The sequence below is a fragment of the Lygodium microphyllum genome, chromosome 6 (genome assembly GCF_053477565.2).
Source record: "Lygodium microphyllum isolate KBCC chromosome 6, Lygodium_microphyllum_v1.1.10, whole genome shotgun sequence".
NCBI classification, from domain to species: domain Eukaryota; kingdom Viridiplantae; phylum Streptophyta; class Polypodiopsida; order Schizaeales; family Lygodiaceae; genus Lygodium; species Lygodium microphyllum.
The window spans coordinates 50,417,048-50,433,593 of record NC_141140.1 but is presented as its reverse complement, the minus strand read 5'-3'; the positions used below and the strand labels follow the sequence as shown (position 1 = coordinate 50,433,593).

Here is a 16,546-nt window from a genome sequence, read left to right as displayed (position 1 = left end):
ACCACTGTCAACAATCCACTCTCGAGCCTGGGGAGCTGTCATCGCAGCATCAGAAGCATTCGGTGTAGAGTCCTCAATGATAGCTAGATGAAGAAATGCAGCTGATGAGGGTGCAACCATCGCTCCAGAATCCTTCGTGTCCTTCTTGTCTTTGTTAGGGCAATCCTTCTTCCAATGGCCAGTCTTTCCACAAATATGGCAGGTGGATTCTTTGTCCTTGTCCTTCTTTGACTTGTTGTCCTCCTTCTTCTTATTTTGGTCCTTCCCCTTCTTCTGAGAGGCTTGACCTGTCAAGGCTTCCGACTTGGAAGCATGCTGTCCCTTCAGTTGTTCGTCTTGGTCCAAGACCATAGGAACCAACTCTTCCCACCGAAGAGTAGACTCACGCCCCGAAGCAATAAGGGCGGAGTAGAAAGCACCGAATCGTGGCGGCAACTGGGACAAAAGTGTGATCGCCATGTCTTCGGAGGAAATCGGCTTTCCTGCGTTCTGAACCTGCATCTGAAGCTGTCTAAGCTTGTTGATGTGCTCCCGCAACGAAGAAGACTTGTTCACGGACAAGGTCCGCATCTGTACCTCCAAAGAAACCCGCTTCATAAGGGTCATCCGGCTATACATCTGATCAAGCTCTAGCCATATCTCCCAAGCCACCGTCAAGTGCTCGATGTGGGCTATCACGGCTGTAGTACAAGACAAAAAAAGAAAAGAACGAATCCAGGCATTCAGTTTGTCCCAGTGAGACTGTGCCTTGGCCAACTCCGCACGAGCATCGGAAGAGAGTTTGGACTCATCTCTCACCAAGGGCCGGTCGATCTTCTCCTGTACAAGCTCTGCCAAATCGTAGGACTCAAGGATGGCCAACATCATCACGCGCCAGATGCGGTAATTGTCGCCATCGAGTTTTTGATCGGCGGGAAGAACCAGTAAGACAGGCACCTTCCGGTCCATGATCGTCTGGAACTCCAAGTCAATCTCTGTAGACATCTTCACATGTAATGCCTTCACAAACGCAAAAGCAGCCCCCTCTGACTGTGAAAACGCAGCCTGCTAGGGCTCTTTCTTCTGCGTCCCGAACTTTCTTCATTCGCCGGAGGCGATGAAAAAGCAAAACCTGCACTTGAAGACTGAAAACTCAGCCTTCCTCCTCTTCAAACAGCAGCAAACAGCAGCAAATCCACCAATTGGACTCCTTTCCTGCGCGCCCACGCTCGCTTCAGCCTTGTTCCGAGGCGCAGCCCTCTCACTCGCCCTCAAATGCTGGAAACGCAGCCTTGTGTCGCGATGGAAACTCTTCTTTAGGTTGGTTCTTCACTGAGTCAGCCCTTCTACACTGCTCTGATACCATGTCAGAGTGCAGTGATGCGGAAGCGTGGGACCAAGACTGAGAGAGAGAAAACACAGAGAGAAGAGAGAGAAAGAGACAGTGGAAGATGAAGATCTGTTGTATAAGTGTGCTGTATACAAAGATATGCAGATATGTACACGGGCGCAGTGTGCGGGGCTGCGTGTCTCCACCTCGACGATGCAACCTGCTGTTCACCTCGATGTCCGTTGCAGTCTGCACGATCTTCAACCTGAAATCTACAGACAGAGATGAAATCTGCACGAGCCTCCAGCGTGTAATCTGCTAATAGAAGTGGGTGAAGACTGCTGAAATATCGGCTATAAATAGCCACAAAATAGGCGTCCAGCAAATGTAGGTCGACTGCATTAAATGCAGCTGACTGTCTAGCAACAGGTCGGACTGCCACGTGGACTGCCCTTCGACAAAATCTGAATCCTAACAACTCCTCCTCCCCAAAGACCTGTTTTGTGACCGATTAATCAAGTGAATGGCTGTCATAATAGCCTCTACCCAAAAACCATGGGGTAATGCAGCATGAGACAGCATCATACGGACCTTATCTTGTATGGTCCGATTCATATGCTCTGCAACTCCATTTTGGGGCGGATTATGAGGGGCAGTGAGCTCCCTCTTTATCCCTTTGCTGTTACAAAATGCCTGAAAGGCCTTGGACACATATTTCCCACCATTGTCAGAGCGAAGATACTTAAGTGTCTTATCTGTCTGATTTTCAGCTAATGCCAATAAATTTTTAAACTTATCAAGCACTTCATCCTTGCTACAAATAGGGTAAACCCATACTTTCCGTGTAGCATCATCGACAAAGGTGTAATACATTTCTTTTCCCCTAAAGATAATCCTGGCATTTGACATACATCTGAATGTACTAACTCTAGAGGAGAAGATTTCAAAGAAAGAGACTTTTTATGTGATGTCTATGCATATTTGCCATAAATGCAATGATCACAATGCTCAAAATCAGCATAACAAAGACAAGGCAAGTAACCCAAATGAGAAAGCACTTTCATTCGTGTTTGACTCATGTGTCTCAACCGGCCATGCCACAAAGAAACGCTTGGCTGCTCGGTCACGGCAACAACATGGTTATGCACACTAGATACATGAAGTGGATACAAAGTATCACTCTTGCAACCTCTGGCAATAGCCATGTATCTACTCTTTCATATGCAAATCCATAAGTTTTTTAGCCAATACACTTTGCTTACAGCACTCTTCTGTGCATACAGTTCTTCCAGTCTAGTCCATATAGCATATGCAGAATCCAAACCTTCAATGTTGAAGAGCAAGGCATCAGAAATCGATAGCTCTATGGTTGAGCGTGCAAGCTCATTCAACTCATCCCAATCGTCCTGATCCATGTCTGCAGGCTTTGCCCCTTTGGTTTTGATCGGCTTTGCTTGCTTCTTTTGTAACAGGATATTGTAGCACTGTTTTTGCCACATTGCAAAATTATGTGTGCCTTCAAGCTTCTTTATGTGCATCAGATTACTGCTGTCATTGCTGCCAGCCATGATTTTCAGCCCAAATGTGACAAAAAAACCAGCAAATGCAAGCTCAAATTGTCACCCAAGTGACCAAGGTACAAACAAGTACCAATCAACAATAAATGACCATGCAGAAGTACAGATTTCAGATCTGTAATTAAATTTTCAGAAGCACCAAACCATGTGCTACAGCATTATCCAACTGATTACAGCTGTTCCAAGGGCATGTGCATCACATTACATGAGAAATCGGAAAATTTCAGTTGCAATTTCTGTTGTACATGTACCCATGGGCATAAAATTTGATAGAACGGTCAAAAGCCCCAAAATTTTGTGCTCAAGGCATCAAACACACATCTGCTTTTTCTCTGTCATACATAGGACAATCCAATTTTGCCAAAATAAAGCAATTTCAGCAAAACCCCCAAATTTTACCAAGTGTTGATGTCCAAATTGCGCGGAATTCAACCTGTATGTACATAACATGAGCAAATGTTGCACAAATTTTGCCCAAACTGCAAAAGCCCCAAATTGCACGGGTCCAATGTCCTTGAATGTCGAGAAATTACGTTAATTTCAGCCCAATTTGCACATGTACATTGAAAGCCCCTAATGTTGGGGACAAAATGTCACAAATTCCTGCAATTTCTGAGACAGATATCACTATTGCATCTCGCTCGCACCAAATCTGGACAAATCCCCAAATTTTACAAGTCTTGCGTGCATTAATTTTAGTGAAATTGAAAGAATTTCACTAAAATGTGAAAAGCCCTAAAATTCCAGGGCAAATGTGTACCGGCTTTGCAAATTTTAAGTCAAATTGTCCAATTCTGTGTTGAGATCCCAAAATTTGGGAAAAGCCCTAAAATTTTGGGCCAATTTTGCACAGATCTGGAACTTTGTGCTTGCACGTGCAAAACCCCGTCAAGAAAGAGAAAACCCATATGCCTAGGTCTGATACCTATTGTTGAAAAAATGGAGAGAGAGAGAGAGAGAGAGAGAGAGAGAGAGAGAGAGAGAGAGAGAGAGAGAGAGAGAGAGAGAGAGAGAGAGAGAGAGAGAGAGAGAGAGAGAGAGAGAGAGAGAGAGAGAGAGCTGTAGATTTTTACGAAAAGAAAGAGAGCTGTAGATAATGTGAGTTGAAAATGATTGAATATACTTGCTAAATTGAAGGTGATAGAATGGATGTATAGCCTTAGGTCTAAAGTAGACTTAACCCCTAACTTAAATGAAGTCAACTAACTCTAGTACTAACTCTAAATGTGGTGACATAAGTTATTAACCTAGTTGTGTTCACATTGCAAACTAAGTGACTAGAACATTGGGCAGTGCCCAAAGAATTGGAAAATTTTAATAGATCCACCTTGTAATCAAGAATTTCACTTGAAAGGAGATCTATCGTGAAGAATAGTAGACATGATGAGTTGATAGTCGTGAAACTCGACGTTGGGAGAGAAGCCACAAGCTTTGTGTCTCCATGTTGGTAGGAATATGAAAGCCTAAGCACCAAGTCATGGTTGATCCCTCTCTGAACTCCCCTTTGAGAGAGAGGGAATCTAAAAAACTCATGGATGGATGACAAAGGAAATGTTGCTGGTGGTGTCAAAGAAGGTATCCGGGGCTACAATGGAATAAAAGCTAGATAGCTTCCAAAGGTGGCCTCTCGAACCTGAGTAGAAGCAGGTGGGGTAAGATGAAGCTTTTGAGGACCTACGGGGTGGCAACAACCTTTGTCTCTTGGTGGAGTGGATTGTGGAGCCGAAGGAGTCAAACAACCATTGTCTCTCAAAGAAGCAAACTGTGGAGGAGACGGTATCCAATAACCATTGTCTCTTAGTGTAGTAGATTGCATAACTACGGGCCATGGAGGCTGCTGGATCAAAAAATAGATAGGGAAAACCTCCATAGTGCATTGCGGTGGTCACTAGGATGACTTATTGCCTTGTGGGGTCTTGGAGCCTCCTTTTGCTTGCAAGGACTTAGTGTGGGTTGTATGCGTCTTATTGCCTTGAGTATAAAACATTGATAGCTGATGCAGAATGATCTTTGTTGCCTAGAACGGTGAGGTGGTACAAGGAGTGCCGAGGGAGTAGATGCATACACTCTGGTGGGATAGGGAGTAAAGGTTGATGTCAACAATCTTCGATGGTATGACCGTTCTGGCTAGAGGAAGAGCATCCAGTAGTTTGTCCTTTTGTTTGTGGAGGAGCCATAACATCAGCTTGCCAAACTTGCAAAGGGAGGGTGGTAGGGAGAAAATAGTAGTGTCCTCTTGACGGCACAGTGGAAAACAAAATTTTTGGAATTGGAGAATGTTGCCAATCCCGCAATCTTTCTTTGTCTTCACTAATGAAGAGGATCTTTAGCACTCTGAGCACCTTTGCTTTGATATCATAGAAAGAAATGGTAGGGTTTGTGGGGAGAAAGGAGAAACACAAAGTGTACGGTAGACATTGTGACAAAGAAAACTCAGCAACATAGAAGAAGAAGAAGAAAAAGAAGAAGAAGAAGAAGAAGAAGAGTGAAGAATGATGAACAATGAATCTTGCTGAAAAATCATGTTGATACAATGGAGCAAAGCTCTAAGATGATTGCATTGTTCTGGCTGCTCTGGAGGCAGCTCCTATAGGGAATCTGCAGTGTGAAGGGAGTGAAATGCAATCCTCCAAGCAATAAGATATCGAAGTAGATGCTGCGGGAGGCATTAGTAGTAACCGTGTGCTCCAGGAGGTGAAGAACAGCTGGGCAGCCTGCTATGATACCAAATGTAATTGCACTAGCAAAACACAAATCTGCCCAGTCTGAAAATTGCGGAAGGGATCCATGAGCGAAGTCCGGAAGGGACAGGACAGCAAAATGGAAATTTGCCCAGGCTGAAGATGAAAATGCAGATGACATGGATGTAAATGTAGGCAGCAACCAACTGGTGATGGGGATAGCTCCAGAAATCAGTGGGTGGTAGTCAGATAGCTCCAATGGGCATCATTCGAACCATTCCTATGACAAGCATTCACCAAGCATAGGAGAGATGGAGAAGGAAGAGTGGATCTGATATGGAGAGAAGATGAATGAAAAGTATGTGCAGGGTGTGATGAATGAAGTCTATGCCCTATTTATAGGCCCTAGACTATCTAGGGTAACACCCCAAAAGTATGAGTGGCCAACCTTTTTGGTGCTGTAAGTTGGATACCAAAAGGGAATTAAGGAAAAGACGTACACTTAATGATTGGGTTTCTCAACAAAGGGACTCTTTTCGGCTGCTGTATTTCATCTGTAGTGTGCTCTAAATGATCATCAATAGTGGGCTGCTCATGGGATAAGGTATCAAACTGCTGTTGTGGCTGTAAATCAGGCTGATTCAGCTGCTGTGATGTACCTGGAGATGTTGGAAATTCAAGCTGAGTAGAAGGATCGGCCATGTTATGTTCGTGAGCGGTTGTGAGCTGGAGATATAAGAGTTGTCTTGCTTACCCACTCAAGACAACTTGGCAGATCTTTTCATGAAGGCTCTTCATCAATGTAAGTCCTAGGCTTTTCAGCAAGCCCTGAATTTGATTCCATTCGTTCTATGATCTTTCATACTCTGTACTATCATAGGTTGCTGTATGCACTTGATGAACTTGTGCAACCATGACCTTATACCTCATTTTTAGTTTCCAGGATTTTCTTACTGTTCCTATGTCAGTCCTGCCATTCCATGGAGGGGGTTTTGTAGGTGATCTCATGGGCTATGCGTTAACCTTTGATCCATGATTCGGGATCCCTAGGCATTTAAACTGTTATTAAATGGAATTGTTGCCTCTAGTTTCAATTACAATTTAGTACAGAAAGGCACTTTGTGCACACGAGTGTGGCATTATTCATTGTGATCGCCTTGAGTATTGTACTTCTCTCATTTAGTAATTCAATACCTCTCATTTTGTGATTGAGTTATTGTGCATCAATTAATTCTTGCATTTTCTTTCACTCTCTATCAATTAATCGTGCAATTTCCTTTATTGTCAAAAGTACATTCTTCAATGACATCCAAATACTGCACGAAGCTTCCCTTCTACTAGCCACAGCCATGCTAGATTCAGCTCATTCTTTTAATTCAAGTGCACTCTATTCCAGCATGGTCCCCTCCGTAAGTTTGACTCATAACACACCTTTGGCTGTCAGTAAATCAGAGGGGACTTTATGCTGTTGCTTATTCATATGTAGCATTCAGTCCATTGAAGTGATAGTCATCAATCATGTGCGAAATCATCTATGAATAACATGTGATGCCTTAGCTGCCTTACAAGGTGACTGCGGTCTGTAGACTGGCTATGTTTGCTCTCTCTATAGCTTCCCTTTTGTGCATGTAGAGTCTAGTTGCTCCTGCTATTAGGTACATTGTTTTTACACAACCTTGACGTAAATATGTGCTTGCTGCTGTAGCGAGAAAATAGCATACCGATGCAGTGGCAATCCAGTTTAATGATAACTCAAACTGCTTTATGTGGCTGTTTGTAGCTTCCTGCACTGAAGCATCCACTGTGATTATTTATCCTGACTCAGCTCCCTTACCTATACTCCAATGCTACCCCATAGCACATCTCTAGCCTCATTTTCCTTCTTCAAACTTAGGAGATAAGGTAAACCTTCCCCCCCTTTTTTTTTGGGGGGGGGGGGGGGGGTGGGAGCATGGGTGCGGGCGAGGGCACTTGGATACAGCCATCAGTCGCACTTAAATATGATAGACATGAGTAGACTTGTTATTTGCATACTATTATGCTGTTTATATTCAATCTTTTCTTGTTATGTTTTCATTTGGAGATCTACTTTTTTGAACAGACAAACAGCAATCCAAGGGCAATTCTTGTGAAAAAGTCAGCAGAGTTCGTCACAAAAATACTGGTGATCTTTGGTGGGTTATATGGATATTTTGGTGTTCATGTCTTTCGAGGCTGTCTCTGGTTTATCGTATTACTCACTGCAATTTTCACTTGAAGGACTTTCGGATGCAAGAGAAGGTGAAATAGGTTTCGGGTCTGATGTAGGGACAAGTTCTGGAAATCCTGAAGTTATTCTGGTGATTCAGTTGAACTTGTGACACCTAAAATTTTGGTCTACCAACACCATTACCTCATCAAATTCTTCTTATCACTAATTATGACTTTCATTTCTGCAGGGACCTTATCTTGATGCTGTTGCAGCATTTAGAGATGAGGTTAGAGGAGCAATCAAAGAGGGTGCTGCTAAGGTTGTGTTCAGCGCCTTTACTTATATCTGCATATCTCATTTGAAGGGTTAAATCATAAGTAAACTAGTAAGCCTGTGCAGGAAAGAATACTTGAAGCTGCAGATCGATTTCGAGACTACACCATGGTAGATCTTGGGGTTCGTCTAGAGGACACACCTAACGGATCTATCTGGGAGCTTGTAGATGCACAGACCCTTCAAAGGCAGCGTGATGAAAAGATCCGTGAAGCAAAGGAGGCCAAGCTTAATTCTTTGCTTTCAAAGGTTGACAGGAAGGTAAACATCAGCCTCTTTTGTCAAGACCAAAGTAATTTGAGAACAGATGTGCAACTTTTTGATACCATCTGTCCTCCAAAGTAGAGGAGGAGGGGTTTGAACAAGGAAAACCAGCATGGGTCAAGAGGCCAGGAAATGCAAAAAGGATCAAAGCTGCTGATTGTACAAGTGCTTTAATAGCAAAAAGAATTACAAGTGGCTCTAAGCATCCGAAAAATCACAAGGAATAGGTTATAATGGAAGTCAGCCTAGAGAGCAACGACACTCCTAAATGAGACTAGTAGTTACTAGTTGATAAGTGAAAAACATTAGATTGTAGACAGCTATCTTAAGCCACATGCTAGCAAATGGCTGTTTTATGACAGTTTGCTGGTGTGGAACACCCTTCTAGGTATATCTATGTTAAATTGTCACCCAAAAGCTATGTCTGGGAACACCTGAGCCTGAACTGGCAAGGCAAGTCTACTGTTTTTCACCCTGTAGGTTGCTGTCAAGCTGTGAAAATGGTAAGGCTGACCACTCTGCTGTCTGCCACTGCCAAGTGCTGGCTGACTGCCCAGAAAAAGCTGCCTGGCTATCCCCTTCACCTAGAGTGCTGATCCAGGATTAGGGAACCTTGCAAGCACCAATCATAGCAAGACAATGCCCATGGCCGAAGTGTGTCAGAGGATGTGGGATTAAATGATGATGACAGAAATTTACTTGCACTCTCTGGCCTCAGCCACCTTTGCTCTGTGGGAGTTATGCGGGCCACATAACTGAAGATGAATGATATTGCAAGTTGTAAAGTAATGAAATCTTGCTGAAAACAAAGTCTTACTGTTTGTTTCGGTTAAATATGGTCAAGCAAGTTCTTGAGATTTGATCATTGTATGCTGTGATAATTAACTGGAGTGTACTATCTTTCTGGCCAAGTGTTTGAATTTGCCAATTCTATGGGCAGCGCCCAATGTAATTTGTGTGGTGTGGACACTTATTAAAGTGTCAATGCAAGGTGTGTACACCTAGTGTCTTAGAAACTTAAAGTAGTGACACTAGGCTCTAGAGTAAAATAAACCTAACTCTAGCTAGTTGGTGGAAGGTTGGTTAGGTCAACCCTTGACCTAAATGTAAGTTGTACTTTCACTATTATCTTTCATTCTAGCAAGTACACTCTACTCTTTTCACTTCAGCTCACTCTCTTGTTGTCATTGTCTCTCCTGTCTCTCTCTCCATAGCTGGCTGCCATTTTCCAACATTTGGTATCAGAGCAACTCGTACGTGCGGATTCCGTTCAGCCACCGTCAGCCGGTGCCATCCCACCCAAGGTCCTACTGCTGCCAGCTTGGTTCTCAGCTCGAAGAAGAGTTTTCAGCTGTTGTGAGGTGCTGCTGAAGTGGAGAGGAGCTGTAGCTGAGCCGTCTCTTGTCTCCTCCAAATCTGTCCATTTGCTCCAGCTCTGTCCAGCTCAGTCATTTGCTCCAGATCTGCTGTTTTCAGCCTGCGCGCAACCCTGCACGCAGTCCAACGCGCAGTCCCACACACAGTCGGAGGAGCTGCTGTTTTGGAAGAGATGCTGCTGTTTTCAGCTCTGCCCGCCATTTTCTCAACTCTGCCCTCCATTTTCTTAGTCCTGCCCGCCAATTTCTGCAAACCCTAAAAAGTGCAGAAACCCTAATTTTCAGATTTGGGGTTTTCTCGAAATTTTTGGAACTTCTAGTCTATTTCAACCATCTTTTCTCGAATCTTAGCTTGTGCTACCCAAAAAATTTGGGCCTCTTGCTAATTTTTGCTCCCAGAGTTCGAATTGACAACTAATTCGAAGAAATTTCTCAATTTCTTGGACATTTCCACCAAAAATTTGGGGCTTTTGCCCAATTGGAGGCCCTTTGCTTAAATTGTTACCAAATTCATAGACATTGCGCAATTTCTCCACATTGGCTCAAGAAAATTTGGGTTTTTTTGTTTTTTGGATCGGCACGCATCACAAGGCAGATTTCAGCTGCTGTTCATTGCTCACACACATCCGGAGGTGACATTTTTGCAGAAATTTCAAATGTAAGGTAGAAATTTTTTCAATTTCTTCGAAATTTTAGAAAGAAATTTGGGGCTTTTATTTGACACACACTCCAAGGCAAGCAATAAGTTATACAACATTTAATTGCTGTTACAGTGAGATTGCGCAGAGAATTTTGAAAAAATGTAGTAAATTTTGGTAAGAATCAGCATTAAGTTGCTGTATTTTATACTTTTGTGGGTACATATTTTGAGGCGGGTGTGGTACAGTAGTATACTGCTGTAATTTACTGGTTGAGTGCTGATTTGGGTGGCATTGTGCACACTTTAGCATTTGAGTGATAGTTTGGTACTTGTTTCTTAATCCTGTGGGGGATTTTCATACTCTGAGAAGTATACTCTATACTTTAGTATGGAAGTATTTCGTTGCGGATTTGTCTATCATTGATAGCATGGCCCGTTAGGGGAATAATGATCAAAGCAACATCCTTGGTATCCTCACTCAGGAGGACAAACTTGATGGCTCAAACTACCCACTATGGAGTTTTAAGGTCCATCGGTCCGTAATCTTCTTGTGGCGAAGGACTTGTGGGACTATATTGTAGGTGATTTGCAGTGACCAGGAGGTCTTGCACCTTAGATGCCTTAGCGTAACGCTCGAGGACAGGTTGCTGGTGCTATTGATGGTGGTATTGGTGTTGCTACTGCTGCTACTACTCCTCTTCCTCCTACCGAGGATCAGAGGAAATGGGACTCAAGAGATACACAGACACTTTCTTTGATTGCCTTGTCAGTAAAAAGGACAAATTTTCCGCACATTCAGTCTTATAAGACCTCAAAATGAGCATGGGATGTACTTGAGTGTATGTTTGCAGCACGCAATGAGGCAATGATATCCTATCTCCGCAGAGAGATGGCCAATGTGACTATGGATGAAGGTGATAGCATGACAGAGCATCTTACTCACATACAGGATTTGCGTGAGCATCTACTCAATATTGATGAGGTCATTCAGGATGTTGAATTGGTAAACATTACACTGAACTCTCTTCCAGAGTCATATCTTGGTTTTCACATTTCTTTGATGTTGTTTTTGAGGGGGGGGGAACAACCACCCCTTACATTTGTGGAGAGTCAACTTTGTAGACGAGGACTATGCATTTCTTACATGCAGTTATGATTCTTCAATGGCTGATTCAGCATTTAATGCTGTTGAAACGCAGCAAACATGGTATTTTGACAGTGAGGCGTCAAAGCATATCACTTCCAGGAAGTGTTTGTTTATCTCTTTGCATTCAACCCTTGCTAGGAAGCGTTTTACATGTGCGAACAACAGCAGTTATGATGTATGTGGCATTGGGGTAGTCATTATTACTATTGCAGATGGTTGTGATTTCATGCTTCTAGATGTTTTGTTTGTACTTGGCATTACAAAGAACTTGTTGTCTATCTCTGCTTTTAATAAGTATGGCTTTCAGGTCACCTTTGAGGATGACAAATGCATTGTTAGAGATAGAGAGATGGATTATGCATTTGGGTTATCCGGCACTCTGCATAAGGGTCTATTTTTGTTGGATACATATGATAGATAGTCTCATGATGCTTTAGTAGTCACTACTCTTTTGCCCGCTATGCAAAATGCAGAGCTATGGCATGCTTGCTATGGACACATGAGATTTGGGAGTTTGATGACCCTTCAGAGATGTCATATGGTAGGTGCATTGCCTCCAGTGGACACTTCACCTCCTCATACATGTGAGGGATGTATTTTGGGTAAGATGCATAGGTTTGCCTTAAAAAAGGATGGTGCAGTGTGTGCTGTTCGAAAAATGCAGCATATTCACTCTGATGTTTGTGCTCCCATGAGGACATGTGCACTTGGAGGTCATTAGTACTTTGTTACATTTATTGATGACTACTCTCCGTATACATGGGTGTATGGGTTGAAGGCAAAATCCGATGTGTTCATGCATGTTGCAAATCTTGAAGCTGAAATTGACTTAAAAGTGTAAACACTTTGCACAGATAGAGGGGGGAGTACATGTCTCGTACTTTTGAGACATATTTGCTTGATCATGGCATTACGCATCAAGCCATTGTTAAAATGATCCTTGTACGAAGAAAGTCTTTGTTAGTGGGGATGTCCTATTTGCTGAAAATGCTGCATTTTCACATGATCTGTTTCAAATGCCAGCCACCCATGACATTGGTGATATCTTTGAGGGTCTTTTGCCACTTACTTTGGAGTTTGTGCTTGTTGTAAATGGCAAGACAGACTTAATACAACAAGCTGTTGGTGCATCATATGCTCCCGAACAGTAGGGTATCGATGATGGTTTGCCACATGCAATGGAAGTAGTACAACATGATATAAATGCAGCCAAAAGAGTCCCAAGATGGTTGTTACAGACTCTCCAGGAGAGTAAAATGGATGCTCCTATACCTCAACGCACTAGAAGGGGTGTCAGAAATGCAGCAAATGATGCAAGGGGGGCACATTTGATTGATTTTACAGAAGTGGATGATTGTGATGAGCATGTGTTTTGATGAGCTCACTATAGGATGATGATGAGCCTATTTCCTTTGACGAAGCTCAGCAAGATGTACATTGGATGTAGGCCATGCAAGATGAGTTAGACTCTATTGCCACTAACTCTGCATGGGATCTTGTGGATTCAACCCCTGACAAGAAGGCCATTGGCACAAAATGGGTTTTTAAACTCAAACGCAAGGCTGATGGTACAATTGACAGGTACAAAGCACGGTTGGTAGCAAAAGGCTATGCATAGATTATGAAGAAACTTTTGCTCCTACATCTTGTATGAGTACAGTGAGATGCGTGATTGCAATGGCTGCAAATTATGGCTGGAAAGTACATCAGTTGGACATTAAGACAGCATTCTTGGACGGGGATTTGCATGAGGATGTTTTTGTGTTACAACCTCCAGGGTTTGTGGTTAAAGGGAAAGAGCACATGGTATGCAAGTTGCATAAAGCTCTGTATGGTCTCAAACAGGCTCCTCGTGCATGGTACTCCAAAATTAATTTTGGGGGGGGGGGGGGACTTGCTGATTATCATTCTTTATGCTGCTCATTGGACCTACAGAAGAAAAAATTGTAGATTTTAAGGCTGAATTAAAACATCCATTTGCTATGTCAGATATGGGCTTCCTACACTATTATTTGGGGATTCAATTCACCCAAAATCAGCATGGTATCATCATGTCACAGTCACAATATGTGGATAAGCTGTTACATAGGTTTAGTATGTAAGATTGCAAACCTATGTGCACTCCTATGGAGCCATGCTTAAAGCTATTTATGCATGATGGCGAAGAGATGTCTGATGTTGCAATTTACAGCCAGGCTATTGGCTGTCTTATTTATCTTTGCAACACATGCCTTGACATTTAGTATGTAGTATCTGAGGTGAGTTGGTATATGCATAGCCCACGGACTATACATTTGCAAGCTGTTAAGAGGATCTTGAGATTTTTGCAAGGTACTCAATCACATGCATTATTATTTCTTGAGGGGGAGACTTGCACTATAGTGATTCAGATTGGGCTGGTGATGCAGACACTAGGCAGTCTACTAGTGGACACTGTTTCTTTCTAGGCCGTTCATGCATTTCATGGCTAAACAAGAAACAGCCTACAGTGGGTACCTCGTCTTGTGAGGCTGAGTACAGGGCAGCCTTTTTGGCAACTGTGGAATATGTATGGTTGGGAAGATTGTTGGTTGATCTACATTTACCATGGGAGGGTCCTACACCCATTCTTTCTGATAGTCAGAGTGCTATTGCAGTAGCACGAAATCGTGTGTTTCATGCTCGCACGAAACACATAGAGGTGTATTACCATTATAATAGAGAGACATGCTATGCAGGAGATCAGCTTGATGCTACTCACACAGAAAAATGCTGCAGACGTTTTCATCAAGGCACTACCACACGAGAAGTTTAAGGCTTTTCGAAAGTCCTTAAACTTGTTACCCTTTGGTGATTGATCATCCTTGTACTTCATCACATTGGCATTGTAGGGGGGTGTTAGAATTTGCCGATTCTATGGGCAGTGCCCAATGTAATTTGTGTGGTGTGGACACTTATTAAAGTGTCAATGTAAGGTGTGTACACCTAGTGTCTTAGAAACTTAAAGTAGTGACACTAGGCTCTAGAGTAAAATAAACCTAACTCTAGTTAGTTGGTGGAAGACTGGTTAGGTCAACCCTTGACCTAAACATAAGTTGTACTTTCACTCTATCTTTCATTCTAGGAAGTACACTCTACTCTTTTTGCTTTAGCGCACTCTCTTGCTGTCATTGTCTTTCCTCTCTCTCTCTCTCTCCATAGCTCGCTGCCATTTTCCAACACCAAGTACACTGTACAAGCATGGTTGTTCCTTGCATAAGATATAAGGTGTTTTTGTGGAATGTGTAATAAAGTAAGCACAAAAAAATCTGTTATCAATGGCTAACAATGCACGAAAAATATCTGCTGTCATCTCTATTGTCTGGACTTGAAAGAAGTTTGGTCTCGTTTATCTTTTAGTTTTGTTAGGTTTTAGAACTTTACAGTGCACTGCTAGCTTCTTTTGGGTATAGAGAATCTACACATGTAGATTGATTGAACTGGCTTCATACTGTTAGAAAGTGTGTTTCTTCTGTGTCTTGTAAAAAAGAGGTGAGCAGATACACTGCATGTTTTAGATATTGTGAGTGCCTGATAGCTAAGCATACTTTTGGTATGAAGGTCAAGGATTTGGAGAGGTACAGAGCAGCATTGTCAGATCCAAAGGAACTTTTTGTCAATCAGAAAAATTTGTTTAGTGCTTTTGACCACCGAGGTGTTCCAACTCATGATGCAGAGGGGAAAGAACTATCCAAAAATGCAAGGAAGGTAGGCCCTCAGTTATGCATGTATCTACTGTTGTCTTTGTTGACTGTTGTGAGTGAGTTCTAAGTCACAATGGATTTAAAATTAATAGGATGCTGAAAAAAGAATGAAAAAGGCAGAAGAGGAGCATGAGAAGTTTAAGCGGAAATGTGCCCTAGATCCCACTGAGTTGGATCAGCTGACAAGAGACATAGCTGACCTACAGAGACGGATTGATGAGCTTTTGAGATGACAGTTTTCTTGATCTCATTACAGATCCATTTTGTTCTGGAATCAATCTTACCAATGATTGTCTATATTATTCAGTTTACCTTTGAAGCAGCTTCTACTGGTTGAAGGCAACTTTATGCCGTTTGTTTTCAATTATTTTTTTACAAGTGGGTGTTGCAGAGAGAGAAGCTGTATATACATCGGCACACTAAATCTTACCACCCCATTCCTTCTATTTTTGAAAGAGGCACTACTGCCCATTTACTATCAGGTAACATGATAGAGATGTAAGAGGCTGATGGAAGACGAAGGGAATTTTACAGGAGCACCCGTATGGTGGGATGAATGTATAGTGAAGTTGCAGATGTATACTTGTTTCAACTGGATTCTAAGATGCTACTATACATTTTTGAATATGAAACAATTGACAAACTTGAGGATCAAGTTGCTTTGACAGACTCTGTAGTAAGCTAGATTAAGCTAACTGCATGATTTTTCCTTGGGCTTGTATAATTACAAAGTTGCTCGGACTACCCCACTTACTGGGGGTACACTGGCTGTAAAAGCATGGAGATTCAACACTGGTTGCTAGTGTGTAACAGTGTAAGTCTGCATGTGACCATGATAACATGCTGGCATGGAACAGAGCGAATACTAATACCTTGCGGATCAGCTATTAAGACCAGGATTTTAGTATTGTTGTTGAATATTTAGAATGGATTCTCATGCCTTGTGAATGAGCTTTTGGGCTGAGGAATTGCAATATCGCTTTTTCTGTACTTTGTTGTTGAATGCATGTTTAGGTTGCAGAGTTTAGAATGGATTCTCATGCTTTCTGAATGAGCTTTTGGGCTCAGGAATCAGAACATTGCTTATTCTGTGCATCGGTCTTACGAGTGTTACAGGTGGTTGAATTTACGTTTAGGTTAGTGGAGGCTTTTAGATGGTAGCACTAGGCCATTGTAGTATCAATGTATGGTCCCAAGTTTTAATGATGTGTGCCAGTGCCAGTTGTTGCTGCATTGGCTGCTGCTATTGCTATGACCATCACAACCCTTACTACTAGTACCATAAGGAGCACACCACCACCATTAG

At 42.4% G+C, this 16,546-nt stretch overlaps 1 protein-coding gene across 1 annotated transcript in view; it reads left to right on the top strand.

The window, feature by feature from the left end:
- The window catches only part of LOC148034544 (uncharacterized), an 84,943-nt gene extending 69,052 nt beyond the window's left edge, over nucleotides 1-15,891 (top strand). The window contains exons 17-22 of the mRNA XM_087679479.1: nucleotides 7,669-7,741; nucleotides 7,827-7,906; nucleotides 8,006-8,077; nucleotides 8,158-8,352; nucleotides 15,098-15,244; nucleotides 15,333-15,891. Of these exons, the coding sequence (XP_087535605.1) occupies nucleotides 7,669-7,741; nucleotides 7,827-7,906; nucleotides 8,006-8,077; nucleotides 8,158-8,352; nucleotides 15,098-15,244; nucleotides 15,333-15,473 (708 nt within the window). The 3' untranslated portion in view covers nucleotides 15,474-15,891. The remainder of the gene's footprint in view (nucleotides 1-7,668; nucleotides 7,742-7,826; nucleotides 7,907-8,005; nucleotides 8,078-8,157; nucleotides 8,353-15,097; nucleotides 15,245-15,332) is intronic.
- The last annotated feature ends 655 nt before the right edge of the window (nucleotides 15,892-16,546 follow it).